Source organism: Mustela erminea, chromosome 10 (genome assembly GCF_009829155.1).
Source record: "Mustela erminea isolate mMusErm1 chromosome 10, mMusErm1.Pri, whole genome shotgun sequence".
Taxonomy (NCBI): domain Eukaryota; kingdom Metazoa; phylum Chordata; class Mammalia; order Carnivora; family Mustelidae; genus Mustela; species Mustela erminea.
In genome coordinates, this window is record NC_045623.1 from 66686167 (window position 1) to 66704912 (window position 18746).

At 38.3% G+C, this 18746-nt stretch overlaps 1 protein-coding gene across 3 annotated transcripts in view; it reads left to right on the top strand.

Moving 5' to 3' along the window:
* NDC1 (NDC1 transmembrane nucleoporin) overlaps nucleotides 1–16243 on the top strand; it is a 45392-nt gene extending 29149 nt beyond the window's left edge. For all 3 annotated transcript variants that reach the window (XM_032302283.1, XM_032302282.1, XM_032302284.1), the window contains 5 exons: nucleotides 387–437; nucleotides 2138–2201; nucleotides 2996–3096; nucleotides 13118–13278; nucleotides 15930–16243. In XM_032302283.1, coding sequence (XP_032158174.1) covers nucleotides 387–437; nucleotides 2138–2201; nucleotides 2996–3096; nucleotides 13118–13278; nucleotides 15930–15993 — 441 coding nt within the window. In that variant the 3' untranslated portion in view covers nucleotides 15994–16243. The remainder of the gene's footprint in view (nucleotides 1–386; nucleotides 438–2137; nucleotides 2202–2995; nucleotides 3097–13117; nucleotides 13279–15929) is intronic.
* Nucleotides 16244–18746: the final 2503 nt, after the last annotated feature.

Sequence of the window (18746 nt, forward strand, 5' to 3'; positions counted from 1 at the left end):
TCTTTATTTTATTTATTTATTTTTTTGGTAAGGGAAACACACACTTTTTTGGTATTAAGAGGCTAAAGGTCAAGACAGTTGTCAAGAAGTGAGTAAGAAAATACCCCTGGAACCACTTTGAATTCCTTTTATCATAGAACTCTAATTTGGGGGTTAGCATGTGTACATGAAAAGTCAGTTTAGGTTAGACGATCCATCTTGGTTATCCAACTTACGTACAAAAGGTATTTACTTACATGGTTTACTGCAAATACTGTCCTTTCTCTGTAAGATGTGAAGCGTTTCATTTAATTTAGTGTCAGCAAGTACATGGGAATGTGTTAACATTATATTTGAATAGAACTGAAAACTTTAAATGTGTTCATTCTTCCTTTTCTCCAACTCAGGTTAAGAATTTCTTATCAAAACGGGTGCTGATAATGTATTTTTTCAGTAAGGTAAGAATATATAGTTCAGTGTTAGGAATGGGGGGAGAGGAAATGAGAGAAGAAAGGAAGTACCAGACTGGATTTGACTTCTAAATATTGAGCTCAATCCTAGCAAGCCAGACAGCTTTGCAGAGTGCTTCACTGCACCTCTGTGTGAGTAAGAGCTGCCCTCGACCCCCAGCTCATCCCAGGGACTTCCTGTGGCTTGACTCTTTTGGACTTCTGAGTCTCCTGGTTGCAGGCAGCTTTGTGGGGGTGGGCAACCCCTTCCTGCAAAATGGTCAAATCCATGGCGGTCCCTCATGGCTCATTGTCTTGCTACAATCTTTGTGACTGGATTAAGTTGCAGATGTTAAGCTTGTGTGGGATAAAAAGTTGTAATTCAGGCCACAAACTAAATGACTTTCCATCTTGTGTGTCAGCTGCTCCAGCTGTCACAGGAGAGTAACTGAATGGCAGAAGCTAAAGAATCCTTCCTTTTTCACTCACTACAGCTGTTGTATGTTAATCCTTTGATGAGCAAAACCTTTGCCCATATGTAGGGGAAAGAATTTTTGTTTTGTTTTAGTTACTTTAGTCTGGCTTCTTTCGTTCTGAAGATATTACAGTATTAGCTAATACTGTACTCCAAGGGCACTGGCATGCATCATTAATTTTTACTCTGTGGGGAGAGAGATCTAAGAGTGACTCTGACAGAATATAGGTACACAGAACAAAGAATCATTTCAAGGGCTTGAAACTGTTTTCTCACTTTGGTGGCAGAGGAGATCTACCCACCTAGCAATGACGTTTACCAAAAAGAATCTACCTTAGGCTCTCCATCAGAGCTTTGGGACAACCATCACCCTCCTGAGGAAGGGGTCTTGTCTTCCACCAAGAGGAAGAGGGGTTGTCCGAAGTTTTACTTCAGAGGATAGGAAGAGGACTCATCCTTGTGTCTTATGTACACTGTGTTGTTTCCTCTTAAGTTCCCTCATTTAATTCTAACAGCATTCCTCTGAGATATCTCTCTGTCCTCATTTTACAGATAAAGAAACCTGAGGCTCAGAAAGGTCAAGTAACTAGTCTAAGGGCACGGAGCCAATAAGTGGCAGAGCAGATGCTGAACAAGATCTGCTTTTTCCGTGGAAGTGAATGGCTGCCTTTGATTCTAGTTTTGCAAGTGGATCTATTTTATGATAAGGAGCTGTACACGCTGCTGTTTGGTGTTGAGAAATGTAACATGCCGATGTACTTAATAGGCTTCGTTGGGTGCATCACAAAATCAGCATTTGTTTAAATGGACCAATTAGTGCTCCCTACTCTTCGACCTTGCTATCTTAAGGAAGGTTGGATGGTGTTTCTTTTGAGTGGGGCTGAGGGTAGACAATTAAGAGAGGTAATATGTATTTAGGCAGTTCTGGGATTTAAAAAAAAAGCATTGTAGCCATTCTCTGAGGTGATCTGTATACTAATCTGAGGTGAGTTGAGTGTGTGTAACTCTTATTTTACATGAGAAACTGAGACAGATTTAGAGATTGGGCAAGGGTCACACAATAAGTTGGTGACAGAATGCTTTATTGCAGTTAAATCCTATTATATAAGAATTTCAGATTTTAATTCTTAAGAGGCTGCTGAGAATTTTTTATTGTTATAGGCTCCCTAGTTGATTAGATGAAATAACAGAGTTAATGCCCAGCTGAACTTAAATGTTTCTGTTGTATTTGTAGCACCCAGAGGCCTCTATTCAGGCTGTTTTTTCAGATGCCCAAATGCATATTTGGGCATTAGAAGGTAAGCAATCACAGTGAACTACAATACAACTCTGATTTTAATTATCAGTTAAATACTGAAGCATCTCCAAAAAAAAATTTACTGAAGTATATTCATGAAAAGTCAGGTCTGGATCTTGACCTCAGTCTTTGAATTTTTAGATACAATTTTTATGTCTTTGTTTTATATGGATCAATTTCCTTAGATATTTAAGTATACTTTAATTTGGGCAGAAATTATCCTTGTATACAAGCAGAGAAACTGAGCCTGGGATTCTTGCTTGTCTTTTTCTACTTCAAAAAACTGCAATTAATAGAATGTTTTCAACTGTCAACTTATATTGACATAACATTTTTAACATTTGAACATATTTAACTTAGCTTGAATATAAAAACTTAGTTGTTAAAGAAGTGAGGTTTTTTTTCCATCTCCTAGATCCTGCCTTCTGAGTGCTTAAAATGATAACTTCCTCAGAGAGCCCTTTCCTGACCCCCTGTGAACAGTGTCCTCACAACTGTCACTCTCTTCCCTTATTCTGCTGTTTTCTTTCTACCACTCATCACTACCAAACACAGTATTATTTAAAAGCTTTTTTTCGTGCTAGAATGCAGACCGTCATCTTATTCCTGACCCCATATAGTTGAGCACCTTTCCAGTGCCTGTTCCAGTCTTTTGCCCATTTTTCTATTGTACTCCCCTCCCATCCAATATTTTAAGCTCTTCACATATTCAGGATGTTAATAGTTTCTCAGCTGATGCAAATAGATGTGCCTAATTTGGATTTCCTTTAAATTTTTTTTTCTTTTCCTCTTGAGGTCTGTCTCACTTAGTAGCAGCATCGTTTACCGAAGACAGATTTGGAGTTGTCCAGACTACACTACCAGCTATTCTTAATACCTTGTTGACGCTGCAAGAGGTAAGCAGTATTTGGGTTTGGGAGAGGTTGTGTCTTTCTCTCCTTCCCAGGTTTTCTGGTTTGTTTCTTATAGCTCATGTTTACAAAGCGTATGTTAGAAGTTAAATATGGTACTGTTCTCACCCTTGGGAAATCAACAATCTGAGAGAGACCAGGAAGAGAAACTAATTCCTTTGTTAATAATAATTTTATAGAATAGAAAAAGGAAGTTACTAACCCTCTGGTATTAATCAGATTATTTAGGATATTAGGATTCTGTTCAGTGATATAAATTTGGTTCCTTACACAACTTACAGCTACTAAAAGTGACCTGTAGTTATCTATGCAGATAAATGTTACCTATTGGCCAGAGGCTCAAAAGGATAGAGCTGAGCCTGGTGGATCCCTGCTGCCAGACTGGGTGCACAGTTTTAAAGTAGTAGGTCCTTTTAGTCCTAGATCTAAAAACAGAGAAAACCTGTTTCTTGCCTTTGAACAGGCTGCCTTTCCTGACTTCATGTTGGGTGCCTCATCACTGTAGCTGTAAGTCAGATGAGAAATAGGAACACTGGGTGCCGGAAGCATCTTGAGGTGGGAGCTGGGCTGCACACTATTTTTCTGGGGCAGTGGTGTTGAAGTAGGTTGAAAGGAGGGCAGTTGGTGCATCTCTGGGTCTTGGGAAGCCTGAAAAGAAAACATGTTTTGCTGTTCCTTTCTTCAACTCTCAATTTATTTTACCTCTTAGAAAGTTTTACCCATCAAAGCCAGTGATTTGTGTTTTTCCCCCTTTGAATTCTTTCTGTGCTCACTTTCTCATGTACCTTTTTAAGACATGTGGGAACACGTGAATAGTTTTATTATTTATACTCTTACCCAGCTACCTTTCTGTAATGAAAGAATTTCCTAGTATTTTGCACACCACCTAACAATCGCCTTGCCTAACCACACTGTTGGGTTCCCAGGCTTTGGGTGTATCTTTGACATTCATAGCAGAGTTTGTTTTTCATCATGCTGGCAGTGTAGTTTACAATATAATAATAGCACAGTAGTTTATAGTCTATGGACTGATTTCTTCTTATATTTTATTTTATTTTATTTTATTTTTTAAATTAGGAAGATTTAATTTTAAATTCTCTAAATACCAAACTTCTGGGATTTTTTATTTTTTAAATTTTATTAAACTTTTTAAATTCAAGTATAATTAACATACAGTGTTATTAGTTTAAGGTTTACAATATAATGATCCAAGAGTTCTATACATTGCTCATTGCTCATATAATATGTGTACTCTTAATTCCCTTCATCTGTTTCACCCATTCCCTCACCAGCCTCCCTCTGGCAACCACCAGTTTGTTCTCCATAGCTAAGAGTCTGTTGGGGTTTTTTGTTTGTCTCTTTTTTCTTTGTTTTATTCTTTTTTTTTTTTTTAAGATCTTATTTATTTATTAGAGAGAGAGAGAGAAAGAGAGCATTGGGAGGGGCAGAGGGACAGGAAGAAACAGACTCTGCCCAGAGTTGGGAGCCTGACTCCAGGCTTGATCCCAGGACCTGAGCTGAAGGCAGATGCTTAACTAAGCCATCCGGGCACCCCTTGTTTGTTTTGTCTCTCAAATCTGACCTCACTCTTGTCCAAATGGCTAAAATGACAAGCACAAGAAGTAACAAGTGTTAGCGAGAATTTGGAAAAAAAGAATCCCTTGTGCACTGTTGATGGGAATACAAACTGGTGCAGCCACTCTGGAAAACAGTATGGAGGTTCCTCAAAACATTAAAAATAGAATGACCATATGATGCAGTAATTCCACTACTGGGTATTCACTCAAAGAAAATGAAAACACTAATTTGAAAAGGTATATGCACCCCTATGTATATTGTATTATTTACAACAGCCAAAATATGGAAGCAACCTAAGTTTCTGTCCATAGATGAATGGATAAAGAAGATGTGGGGACACAAACACACATTCACACCCACACACAGGAATATCACTCAGCTATAAAAAAGAATGAGATCTCGTCATTTGGAACAACATGGATAGATCTAGAGAGTATTATGCTAAATGACATTCAGAGGAAGACAAATGCTATATGATTTCACTCATACCATTCTTAGTTGTTTTTTTGTTTTTGGTTTTTTTTAATCCTCATAACTATCTTGTAAAGAAAGTAGGATGGAGATATTTAGGCCTGTTTTACAGATGAGGGAAGCTTGGGAGCATGGTGACATACCTCAGGTCTCACATACAAGTCTCGTAGATGGCAGAGCTAGGATTTGACCCTGAGCTGTTTGCAGGGCATTAGCAGTGGAGAACCTTGGGTTTGAAGGCTCTGAGACCCTTGACCAATCTTCTCTTATATGTCATAGTTCATTCTTTGTTCCGCTAGATTCGTGTGCTGCTCTACCTAACGTACTATAGGATTGTGTCTGTCTCAAAAAGTCTATATCTATTGATATGCCTTATCCAGGATCATGCTCAGTAAATGGTAGAGGCAGATTTGAAAACTAGGCTTTCAGGGCACCTGGGTGGCTCAGTGGGTTAAGCCGCTGCCTTCGGCTCAGGTCATGATCACAGGGTCCTGGGATCGAGTCCCGCATGGGGCTCTCTGCTCAGCTGGGAGCTTGCTTCCTCCTCTCTCTCTCTGCCTGCCTCTCTGCCTCCTTGTGATTTCTGTCTGTCAAATAAATAAATAAATCTTTAAAAAAAACAAAACTAGGCTTTCAGACCCCAAGTCCTTTGCCTCTGTGAGGACTTGGAGAGGTATGCATTTCTTAACCTCCTTTCCTAAGATGGAATGGCAGTGTGTCAGAAGGACCAGAGACAGAGCTATAGTCAGTTCTACTTGTGTCTACATTCTGGTTCCTACTATTCCCTAGCTCTGCAACCTTGGAAAAATGTTTATCATATTTCATTGAGTCCAGGATATCATTAATTAGAAGATACAGCTCCAACTCAGAAATTATAAAATGGCGGGGGGGGAGTATGTTATATAACCAATAAATACAGGAATCTCTAAATGTCAGCATTTGTATTTGGAAATTGGAGGGAGTGATAACAGTACTTACCTCATCCCTGACAACAGGGATGTGAATTCTGAATGAGATCATCTCTGTAAAGCACCCAAGGTACCTGTCCCATATTAAGTGCCCAGCAAATATAAGGTTTTATTACTTTGTTATTATTACCATGTTGTACGACACTGTTCTTATAGTGTACAGGAGAAAAGGTCTTTCAAGATTTAAAAAAAGTATTACAGTCAGTACTGTAAGCAAACTTGAGCACTGGGTGTTGAATGTAAGCAATGAACCACTAACATCTACTCCGGAAACCAATATTGCACTGTATGTTAGTGAACAAATTTAAATTTAAGTAAAAAAAAATACTGTAAGCAAGCATTCCAAGAGACACAGTGTCAAGCAGCTGCCCAGTTCAAGTCCAGCCTCCAGTACTTTCTTAGTAACCGAGGGTAACTTATGAAATATCTTTTAGATCAGTGTCTTCATCTTTAAAGATTTTATTAATTTATTTGACAGAGATCATAAGCAGGCAGAGAGGCAGACAGAGAGAGAGAAAGGGAAGCAGGCTCCCTGCTGAGCAGAGAGCCCGATGTTGGGCTCGATCCCAGGACCCTGGGAGCATGACCTGACCTGAAGGCAGAGGCTTTAACCCACTGAGCCACCCAGGCAGCCTTTTGTGTCTGCATCTTTAAAATGTAGCACCTTGCAAGATTATTATGAAGGTTAGAGATAATATCTGTAAAAAGCCTGGAGTGGTGTCTGGCCAAGTTATCAACTGCCTGGCAATTATCTAATGGTTACCATGTGCTAAGATACAGAATAGAAAAAGACAGACCTGGTTCCTGCCCTTTAGGAGCTTACAGAGTATAAAACAGATTATTGACAAAAAGGAATAATTAACTACAATTATAATAAGTACCACAATGTACAGAAATGCAGGATGATCAGAGAACCTAAGAGAGGTATGCAATACATAGCAGATGCTAATATTATAAAAACATCTCATTAAATGGAATGGTTGTGATGTTCGCATGATGGCTTTGTTAGCAAATTATTTTACTATTTAAATGAAATTACATACATAAAGCAGTTAACTCAGTTTCTGGCACACAGTAACCGCAATCAGTAAATGTAGCTATCAGCATCGTCATCTAATATTTTTATTATTTTGTAGCTGTGGTTCTTGCCAGGGGTGGTTTTGCTTCCCAGGAGACTTTGGGCAACGTCTGGAGACATTGTGATGGGCACAGAGAAAGGGAGGGCTACTGGCATCTGTTGTGTGGAGACCATGGATGCTGCTAAATGGCCTGTAATGTGCAGAGCAGCTGCCACAACAGAGAATCACCCAGTCCAAAATGTCAGTAGTACTGAGATTGAGAAACTCTGCTCTGCAGTCATGATTTCCATTAAGGAAATTCCATAACAAAGCTGTTATCCTTGCCAATTGTTTGGGATTCTGGCTTTAGTGGAATAAACCGTTGTTTTAACTGGGTTATAAGTAGGATCCTTGAGACCAGGAAATTTGAAAGCTCTGTACAGTGGACATTTGTTAATGACGCTGACAGATAAATACTCAAAGGATAGCAACTGGGGTTTTATCTTCATTTGGCTTTTGCGTATTTAGTACTGCATATAAATCCAAATGGGCCCAAAGTGCCCATTTTCATAGGATAGCCCTTTTTTAGGCTTCTGTAAGGGCTAAGGTAAGGCCTTCTTGGAATTTTTAACTTTTCCTGAGGAGTGTATTGTTTAGTGGTATACTGTACTCACCACTTACCCTTTTAATTATTTGGGGTAATCCTTAACTAGGTATTTGAGATCCCAGTGATGTGATCTGAGTCCTCAGGCCAGGAACCATGTGTGGCGCATAAAATGAGTGCTCAGAGATACTTGTTTAAACTCACAGCTAATTGAGCACTTCAGTTCTGACCATGGGGCACATCATTAAGTATTACAAACTGGTGTTTCTTAGATTTAAGTTATTCATGTAAGACTTTCATAGTTTTTGCTGTAACTGTTTACTAACCATATATTATTATAATTTTAGTCATATGCCACCTGAACTATTATTTTCTTAGTATTTTAAGTCTTTTTTTTTTAAAGATTTTATTTATTTATTTGACAGACAGAGATGACAAGTAGGCAGAGAGGCAGGCAGAGAGAGAGGAGGAAGCAGATTCCCTGCTAAGCAGAGAGCCTGATGTGGGGCTCGATCCCAAGACCCTGAGATCATGACCTGAGCTGAAGGCAGAGGCTTTAACCCACTGAGCCACCCAGGTGCCCCAAGTCTTTTTTTTTTTTTAAGATTTCATTTATTTATTTATTTGTCAGAGAGAGAGAGCGAGCGCACGCACAAGCAGGCAGAATAGTAGGCAGAGTCAGAGAAAGAAGCAGGCTCACTGCTAAGTAAGGAGCCCGATGTGGGACTCGATCCCAGGACCCTGGGATCATGACCTTGAGCTGAAGGCAGTGGCTTAACCAACTGAGGCACCCAGGTGCCCCTTAAGTCGTTCATTTTTAACTTAAATTTATTTAAAAGGAAATTTTATATCACTTTTGTAAAAGGACAACTAACTTGAGTTGCTACAAATAGAATATAGGTGTACTGTTCCTTATCTCATACCCTAGGAAATATTTCAAAATTCAGATTTTAAAAATTTTAAGAATATAACATTGTATATATACTATATATTACATAATACTCCTACTGGAATCTGGGGTAGAGTCCCTTTAATTAGATACATTAATATTTTCACCAGTGAAATATCTGAGTATTCATAGTAAGTGAAATTAAGTGAAATAAAGACTAAACAGCCCATGTCAGCTCAGGTCAGGCTTTACTGCTCGATGAGGTCAGGTCAGCTTTTGCCACCAAAACAGTACAGAAGTTTTTGTTTTCAGGACTTTTTTGGATTTCATTATTAAGGATAATACAAAGTGAGAAAAGACAGTAAGTGAAAGCTCTAGCTAGTTGATACTGCTGTTTGCTGAAGTCCCTGAACCTGAAACCTGTTTATCCTTTGTCATAAAAGGAGATTAAGGAGGATGAAAGATGCGTTGTGGACATACCAGCTCCAGACTCAGACTTTTTCTTCCTCATTTAACTCTGTATCCTTAGGGTCTGTTGTTCCTTACTCATTTTTTTTGCATTTCTTGTTTGAGCTGTTCTAACTATTTGTAGGAGCTGATATCTTGTGACTTTTATTCTTAGAGGTCTTTTGAACAAAGAGAAGAAACAATTCAATAAAATTCATTCTTTTGCATTTACCCTTAGGACCCTTTTAAAATCTAAGATGTATTTTGGAATCTTAGTGATTTTCCATTTCCAGTATCTTGGGACAGTTTACTCTTTGATCATCCTAGGAAATTATTTCATCATTACTCATCAGTTATTTCCAACTGTGGTAAAAAGACCAACGAGAAAACAGGAGAATGATGAAATCACATAGTATTACGTCATCTTTCAAGAAAAGGCCTAGATACACATTTTTATAGTTTTTTTTTTTTTAAATTTTAAGCTTTCATTCAATATGGTTGCTAATTCAGGATCTTAAAATCTTTTGTTCACACTGGTAATGGGAAGACAATTGCCAGTATGTTCAGTAATTATTTAGGTAAATCAGAACAATGCAAATAGAACTCTAGACAGCCCTGTCAAATCAAAATATAATACAATACATTTGTGTAACTTTACATTTTTCTAGGAGTTACATTAAAAAAATACAGATGAGGGCATCTGGGTGGCTCAGTCGTTAGGCGTCTGCCTTCAGCTCAGGTCATGATCCCAGAGTCCTGGGACCGAGCCCCGCATGGGGCTCCCTGCTCAGCGGGAAGCCTGCTTCTCCCTTTCCCACTCCCCTTGCTTCTGTTCCCTCTCTCTCTGTCTCTCTCTCTCTCTCAAATAAGTAAATAAAATCTTTAAAAAAAAAAAATACAGATGAGGTTAATTTTAATGATATATTTTATTTAATTCAGTAAATCTACAGTATTTTAATTTTATCATGTAATCAATACACAATTACTAATGAGATAATCTACATATTTTTTAACACTAAGTCTTCAAGGTCTGATATGCATTTTTCACTTAAAAGCATATCTCAGTTGAGAGCTGCCACATTTCAAGTGCTTAGTAGCTACATGTATCTCAGTGGCTACTATACTGGATAGCACTGCTCTAGATTTTAATGATGATCATGTAAGAGGAATTTCAGACTATGAATCTTCAGATGATAATATTCTAGGTATATTTCCTCAATCTCCAGTATAAATGACAGAACAATGTATTTTTTAGGAGAAAAAGGAAATATTCCCATCCAGTAAGTCATTCAAGAGGAAAGACTTGTCTGACAATATTTTATAATAAGAACCTGTGAATCATCCCACTTGGTCGAAAGTACATGTGATAGTATTGTTTCATTTTCTGTGATATGTTACACCAAAATTTACTTTATATGGTTTATAAGTGGATAAGTGCTAAAGGTATGCAAAGGTGTATACAAAGGTAATTGGAAGGAAATAAATGATATTGAAATGAAAAAACTCACTGGATTGGTCATTGAATTTTTCTTTATAAACCTAAGGATGAAAAGTTTTCCGGTTATGGTACAAGGAAAATGGCTAGTCTTTCTTCAACAAAATTATGAGCTGTCAAAAGTTTTAATTTATTTTTTATTTAAATTTTTAAAAAATATTTTATTTATTTATTTGACAGACAGAGGTGACAAGTAGGTAGACAGGCAGGCAGAGGGAGGGGGAAGCAGGCTTCCTGATGAGAAGAGAGCCCGAAGCAGGGCTCAATCCCAGGACCCTGGGATCATGACCTGAGCCGAAGGCAGAGGCTTTAACCCACTGAGCCACTCAGGCGCCCCTGTCAAAAGTTTTTTAAAATATTGCATTTTGATGATATCATTCTTCTGGTAAATTTTTTATAAGATAACCTTAAATTATAAAAATGATCTATTGGACCCAGGTGGTAAATGATGATGACTATTTTTCCTTGTCTGATGAGGGTTTGCCAGAAAGTTTACAAGAAAATTGAAAAGGAAGTAACTTTATCCATTATGATTCAGTGTTATCTAATGTTGCTTAAGTGTGTCACTGAATACCACCTCCCATACTGTCTAAAATGATCTCAAATATGTCCCAGTCTTGGGAAATACTCTTATAAGTTACTACTGAAAGAATAAATAATTGGACTTGAACTTGTCATTGCAAACTGAACACACGCATTAAATCTTGTTCCTTCCCCGCAAAGCTCTGCTAAACTACAGTAAAAGGACTTTTAAAAAGACATAAATCCATAAACAGGAGAGGAGACAACAGCAACAGAGTCTTCAAAGCTGGAGAGCAGATGGTTGAGATAACTAACTTAACAGATCTCAGAGGCAAATCTGAAATCAGTAGTGGGACAGGCACCAAGTGCCTCTGGAACCGAGGGTGAAGGGACAGGTACCAGAATAAGGATAGCTGAGAGCTGTTTGAAAATCGGTTAGATCCCTAGGTTCTCTGCTACTGGTGCTTCTCCCTCCAGCAGTTGAGGTTTATCCTTCAGAGAGGGTAGAACACCGGGGGCTCTGGGCTGGCAGCGTTGTGAGTAGATAACAACAGAGACACAGTTGTGGGTCTTGTTTGAAAAGCATAGGGGTGTACTCACCTGAGCACAGGCCCTCCAGACAGTGTACTGGAAAACTCTTCTCTGGGGACTCTGACTAATCCAAGAAGAAAAAGTTGACTGAGCTGGGCACCCACCCTAAAAAAAAACCCCATGCAGATCACCTGTTGTGAAGCCTGTTGTCGGTAATCTCTGTGTACTCAGCCTTGGGTCAGCTTTTTTAAGAGGTCCCACCCTCAGTCTCGAGCCAGGGATCACTAGATTTCTGAGTAGAATCTCTAACGCAGAAGATATAGAGACCAAAGAAGCAAAGGAAGGGAAGAAAGAACCAAAATCAAAAAACCAAAACAACAAAAATCATCAAAATCCTCAGAAATAGAAGATGTTGCGTCCTTAAAACAAAACTAGGATGCTAAAATAAACAGGATCACTCAGATGATACAAAAATGTTCTTGAAATTAAAAACTTGATGGCAGGGGTGTCTGGGTGGCTCAGTCATTAAGGGTCTGCCTTCAGCTCAGGTCATTGTCACAGGGTCCTGGGATCGAGCCCTGCATCGGGCTCCCTGCTCGGTGGGAAGCCTACTTCTCCCTCTCTCACTCCCCCTGCTTCTGTTCCCTCTTGCTGTGTCTCTTTCTTTGTCAAATGAGTTTAAAAACAAACAAACACAAACAAACAAAAAAAAACTTGATGGCAGAAATCATTTTAACTGTTTTTAGTTCTTTTGGTGATTATATCCGTAAGTATAAAGAATAGGCTTTTACTATTATTTCTTCTCCCTGTAGAAATGATCTTGCTATACTAGATTAATCCACTTAAACTTTTGTTTCTTCAGTTTTCCCTTTTTTAAATGTAGTTATATAGAAATTATATTGTTTACCTTGGACCTTTAAAAGATATACTTAAATCTCCTTATCAAGGACAAATAAAGTCAGTTCTCCCCACCTGTTCTTGCTCATAGATGCTTTATCATCTAGAAATGAAAAGGAAAATAAGCTAGTTTAGTAAATAACTTGATTTACGTATAGTTTTAGTCTTGTCTCTCTTTTTACTGAGATCTATAATAGAAGTATTCTTAGTGGTCACACACCGTAAACGGAGTAGGATATCTGTGTTTCACTTCCCAGCTTTGCTTTTTCAAGGCCATTGGAGTATAGCTCCTTTTTAGAGGACGGGTCTGGACTTTTCTCTGCAAACTGCTGTTGGGGCTGAACCTCCATTGTGTTGTATCTCAGACTGTTCTTTTTTTGCCCCCCCCTGCCAACTTCTGATTGTGATCCAGAATAAATGTTGTCTAGTATGTCTGTATGATGTGTGTATCTCTGTCCATCTATTTTAAATAAAATCTCCTTAATCCTTTGGACTAATGGCTTCCTTCTATTCTGAACTATTTTCTTTCTTTCTTTTTTGATCTAGGCAGTGGACAAGTACTTCAAGCTTCCTCACGCTTCCAGTAAACCGCCTCGGATTTCCGGAAGTCTTGTGGACACTTCTTATAAAACATTAAGATTTGCATTTAGAGCATCACTAAAAACTGCCATCTATCGAATAACTACTACATTTGGTGAACATCTGAAGTAAGTTTACCTGTTTTAATCCATGATAAGAATCCACTTTCGGGAGTTCCCTTGAGAAATAGATACGAGAATTATAAAGGCTCACATGTTGAACATGTTCTTTTGGGGCTTTCATGATTCCTACTGGGAATTAACAGTTTGGATTTAGTAATATTTATATTTTAAAATTGGGCCTGTCATACAAGCTTTGGGGCCTTCTTTCATACAGACAAAAAAGAGGATATAGAAAGTTAATAAAAGCAGTAAATGTAATTTCATTATATTCTATATAATTATGAATTATATAATTTTTTTAAATTACCAAAACACCCTTATGAGAGAAAAAAGGCAAAAAATGGAGTACCTTTACAGAAAAGCACATTAAAAATACTTCTGATATTACATCTTGGTTAGCTAGTTAAGACTTGGGGTGAGCAGAGTGTTCCATAAACGAGTCCTTGGTGCTTTGTGAATCATACTGGAAAAATAGTGACAGATCATAACACCTTCGGAAACGGAACCGGAGAGAAAACCACAAATGCCAGACCTGTTTATATTTAGTTTCATTGATGTTTACTCCTTTCTTCTCATGAAACAATCTAGTTAGGCAGGATAAGGGATACAAGTTTATTAACTGTGTTTATCACAATTATATATATGAACTTTAGAAGACACAAGAGATTGCTTTTCCTGTAAGCAGAACTATCAATAAATAGTTCAGAGCTTCCTCAAACTGCCTGATTTTAGAAACAGCAGGATATTTCTTTTTACTTCTGTAATACACAGCAGAAATAGTAGGTTTTTATGGAACACTTGGTTCTGTGTGGGAATGTAAAGAGCCCTGAAAGGTTTATTCACTTGTTTAAAAACAGACAAAATTTTATTGAGTGTCTTCTAGATCTGTGTTCTCCAATATGATAGCTGCATATGGCAGTTTAAATTTAAATTAACTAGAAAGTCAGTGGGTCAGTCACACTGTCCATATTTTAAGTCCTCCATAACTACATATGGCTTGTGGCTGCCGTACTAGACGGCTCAGGTCTAGAACATTTTTGTCATTACAGGAAGTTTATTGTGACAGCACTGTTCTGGACAATACAACTGAGCACTTTATCCATGTTCGTTTCATTTCCATAAAGAGTCTGTGAAGTGTAGAGGTTATCATAACCACACAGATGCAGAGACTGAGGCTCAAGAAGATGAAGAACTTGCCTAATAGCCCCATCTAGTTGGTGTTAGAACAGGAACCTGAAATCCGATCTTCCTACTCTTAAAACACCTCTTTTTCTTCCTGTGCCCAGGACTGCCTCTAAGATGTCAGGTGGGGGATGCTGGATGGCTGTGGAACCTGGAATATGTGTACTGAACAGGGAGAGGGGGCGCAGAGAGTTTTAGATACAAAAGGGGGATAAATGACTGATAAAAAAAATTAGGAGGATGAAATTCTGCCTTTGTTTCTTTTCTCTAAAACATGGAAGAGCCATGTTTTACATTTGATGAGGTCAGCAGAGACTATTTTGTACGTCCGGGACAGTACGGTATGGTGGGAAAAAAAGACGTGGAGTTAAAACATTTGGATTTATGTCTAGTTACGTCATTAACTATCTGTGGTTGTGGTCAAGTTACCAAATGGTTTAACTTCCCAATGATTATGCAGAATCAGAATTCAGACTAAAATCCTTCTGACCCCAGAGCCTGTCCACTGGTATCTGTACTATACTACTAGGCGGTGTTGTCTCCTTGACCTCTGGCTTTTTCACAAAAGGTCTATTTACCTCTGTTGACCCTCCTGTGGAAGAGGTGTGTCATCCGGCTTCACCAGTCCACACAGTAAAGTACTTGAAATGGTTCAATGGGAGGCAGCTGCAAGGTTGAATCTAGCAGAGATGTGTATTTGTAAGGCAATTGGGGATGATTTGTAGTGAAATTACTATAATAAGACTTTTTTGGGGCACTTTTAAAAGTGGTGACTCTGTAATCTGGAATTTTAGCATTTAATAATACGTCTTCAACAGCCAGAAAATGAGAATCTTTGACTGTATTCGGTTTTTGCCCAAAAGTTTAGAAGGAAGTTATATACTAGTTTTGGGATATATTTGCTCTAATTTCATCAAGGTAGTGTACGTTAGTGGGGGCAAGTGTGGGGAGAGAACTCCATTTCCCCATCTGAGACATGACTACGTTCAAAGGGAGAACTAAATCTAAACCACCAAGCTGTTACCTTTGAAAACGATTAGTGGAGTCCATTGTGTTTTAACCAAACATTTTAGTTTAAAGGATTTTATATTAAAGGCAATTCAAATACTCCACAACTCAAAGATAATGTTGGAATCTGGTTTAAATAAAATAATAAAATCCAGAAAATCTGCTGCCAGGCCTGGAACTCTGCACAGCAGGTTCCACAGCAGAGCAGGTTCAAATCGATGCTTTCCCTTGTCAGTCTTAATTTGCTTTGGTCTTTTAAAAGGTAGAAGCATGCCGTTACTGAATGCAAGCCCTCCTCCTCATTAGATTAAGGAGGGTTTTCATCCAGCTTTCTCAGAAGTACTCAATAAGTGAAGATTTCTATTTGTTTTTAATTGTTTTGAAAAATATTGACTCTGTGCTCTGTGGTTCACTTAATATGCTTAATGTAAAATAAAGCTTATGCTTTGAATTTATGTTTCATTTAGTGCTGTGCAAGCATCTGCAGAACATCAGAAAAGACTTCAACAGTTCTTGGAGTTCAAAGAATAGCTCAGTAATATAAACTGTGTTCATTACACTGCTGATACAGCTACAGATGGGACAGTAAATGTTCAGCATTCTTGGATCAGAAGAAAATGGACTAATTAGATGCTTCCTTTGTCGTGGTGGTTGCTTTGAAAACTATACTTTAATGGGAGAAATCATGGAAAGAAATGCTCAACAGAATAACCGAAAACTGCCTTTTCTGTACCGATTGCTTTTTGTGTGTGTGGTATAATAAAATCTTTATTCAATTTTACAGAAGCCTCGATGGCAGTAAAAATGTCTCTAGCTTCTCTAGCTTAATAATAATAGCTGGAAAATTTTTAGAATTTACTTTTGAACTGAGTAGAGCCCGCTCAGAAGGTAAAATAGGTTGACTTGATTCACTCTTCCTAACTGTGCTCAGAGTTTTAACTCTCTGTACACTTGAAATCCATAAGCCTTTTAAGAGTAGTTTCTGTTTACTGAAGGATAAAAGTGGTAACAGTGCAGAAAAATTCGCAGAAAAATTATTGTTTAAAGGACATATTTTGTTAATCTGGTAGGTTGTGTTTTTCTTTCCAGGGACAAATTAAATTTGCATGATTGTCCAAAAAAGATCTCAATTTACAGATGCTAACTCTATATAAAGGAATGTGGGAAAATTCAGTTCTTAAGTTACAAGATTAAACATTCACATTTGGTTTTCAAAAGAAGATTGACTGACAACTATGAATTTGTTTTGTATCATGCTAGTAAACAATAAGTATATGGGTATTTTCCCAAGTAGTTTTGCTTTCTTTTTCTGGAGCAAAACATTAAGTGATTGCAGAGGTTTTCAAGTGAGAGAAGAAGTTTTGCAACTACAACCAGGAAACTTTCCCTTTTTCCTCTCCATCCCCCCAGCCCCCACCCTTCATCTTCATTAGATCAAATTATTTGGTGAAGCTTGCTTGGCCTCACAGAGGGAGCAGCCTTTACTGTGTTAACTGGCTAATAAAAATATATTAGGAAAATCTTTACAACCAGAAACAACTTAGTCATCAAATAGCGAGTGAAACCAAAATGTCGGAGGGCTTACTGTACTTGGGAGTATGTTGTATGTCCCAAAAGTGAGAAGGTAATTTTATAATTGACTAAATCAACTTCTTTGGAGATGAAAGATAGGAAGTCCCACTGGTAAGTATTCACTGGACTGGCATTGGGCTGAAACGCTCCCTTGTAATTCTTTTCCTATTGTCTGTTCCCTCCCCTCTCCCCCAATTTCTTCTTTAAAATCAGCACAGTATTGTATATGAATCTTTAATGTGGTATGTATGTCTACCATTTGTCTGATTACTTGATGCATTATATCTTTATTCTTTTTGTTTGTTGCCCCTTCAGCCAGCACATGCCAAATTATAAATGAATCCTGCTGGCCTTGAGTGTCTTCAGGAGGCAGTTCCCCGGTTGTCCGGCATTTGGAGTAGTTGGGCTAATTGCTGTTCCTTTGTTTCTTTCTCTGCTTTCTCTTCTTCCTCCCTCTTTTCCTCTCTCTTGCTTTCTTTCTTTCTTCCTTCCCCCCTTTTTCTTTCTCTCTCTCCTTCTCTTTCTTCCTCCCTCCTTCTCTTTCTCTCCCTCTTTCTCTTTCTTGTCATCTGAAGTAGAGTGCTCTCTTTTTTGAATATGAACTTGAATTTTGAATGTGGTAGTGTCTTGGAGATGACCAGAAGATTTTGGCGAGGTTGACTGAAAACTGTTGTGTTCCATGTTGTTGAGCTTTTTGTGTTCCACTCTTTGTGCTGCCCCTGGCTGAGGCATTTTGGGAGAAAAGGACTCTTAACCTTCTGCTTCCAATAAAGAAGAATTGTGCTATGTGACCCATTGGATTCCTGAGAGTGAAGATGGGATGATTCCTTTAATATCTGGCTCGGTTTAGGGTTTTGCATTCCCCATATACTTTGGGAAAAGATATATTTGATGAGCAATAGGAACACTTCTGAGGTGCTCAATCCTATTTTCTCCCAAGGGAATGTGCTGTGTACAAAATACAAGTCACATAATGTCTGCCTGCTGGAGATTTGGAAATTGCCTCCCCAAATCTGGATTGTATTTAGTTGAGAAGAGAGTCTGTTCCTTTTCCCCATTGTGTTGATAATCTACGCACCATCTGCTGGGTAGGGTGTTGCTCAATCACCTGTTACCGAAGAGAGCTTCTCCTGTATACAAGGAAGAGGATCTTAGGAAGGCCAAGAGGAGGGAAGCATTTCCTTTGATGAAGCCACATCCTGCCTGTGAGCCCGCTGATTCTATAACATTGGCCTGAAAATTAGAGCATGTTCTTTAAAAGCTTTTCTCTGACTGTCAGTGCTAAGCATGGTTCTATCAGCTCTTGTAGTGTTTGCTTGAGCTTATGGAAGGTATGAATTCACATAGCATCTTTCCCGGGGAACTGGGCAACTGTCCTACAATAAACCACATACAGTTGAGTGGCTGTGGATAAGCAACAGTTCGACACTTTGCCAGATTTGTTCCTTGGTGATTGTTTTGTATATCTTCCTGTAAATATGGTAATTTGTTTATATTTTTGTATATCACTGACACTGAATTGGGTAGAAAAATAAATAGACAGTTTTTCTGAACGGGACTATTACTTAAAATACGTGTATCCTCGAGTTCAATTATTTAGTTTCTGGAGTGTGTGTGTTTCTTGAGCCATTTCAGTTCAGTCTCAGTTGGTTATAAAACTTGAAAAGGTTTAACTTCTTGAGAAATGCGGAGCTCTTGCCTCTAACTGAACT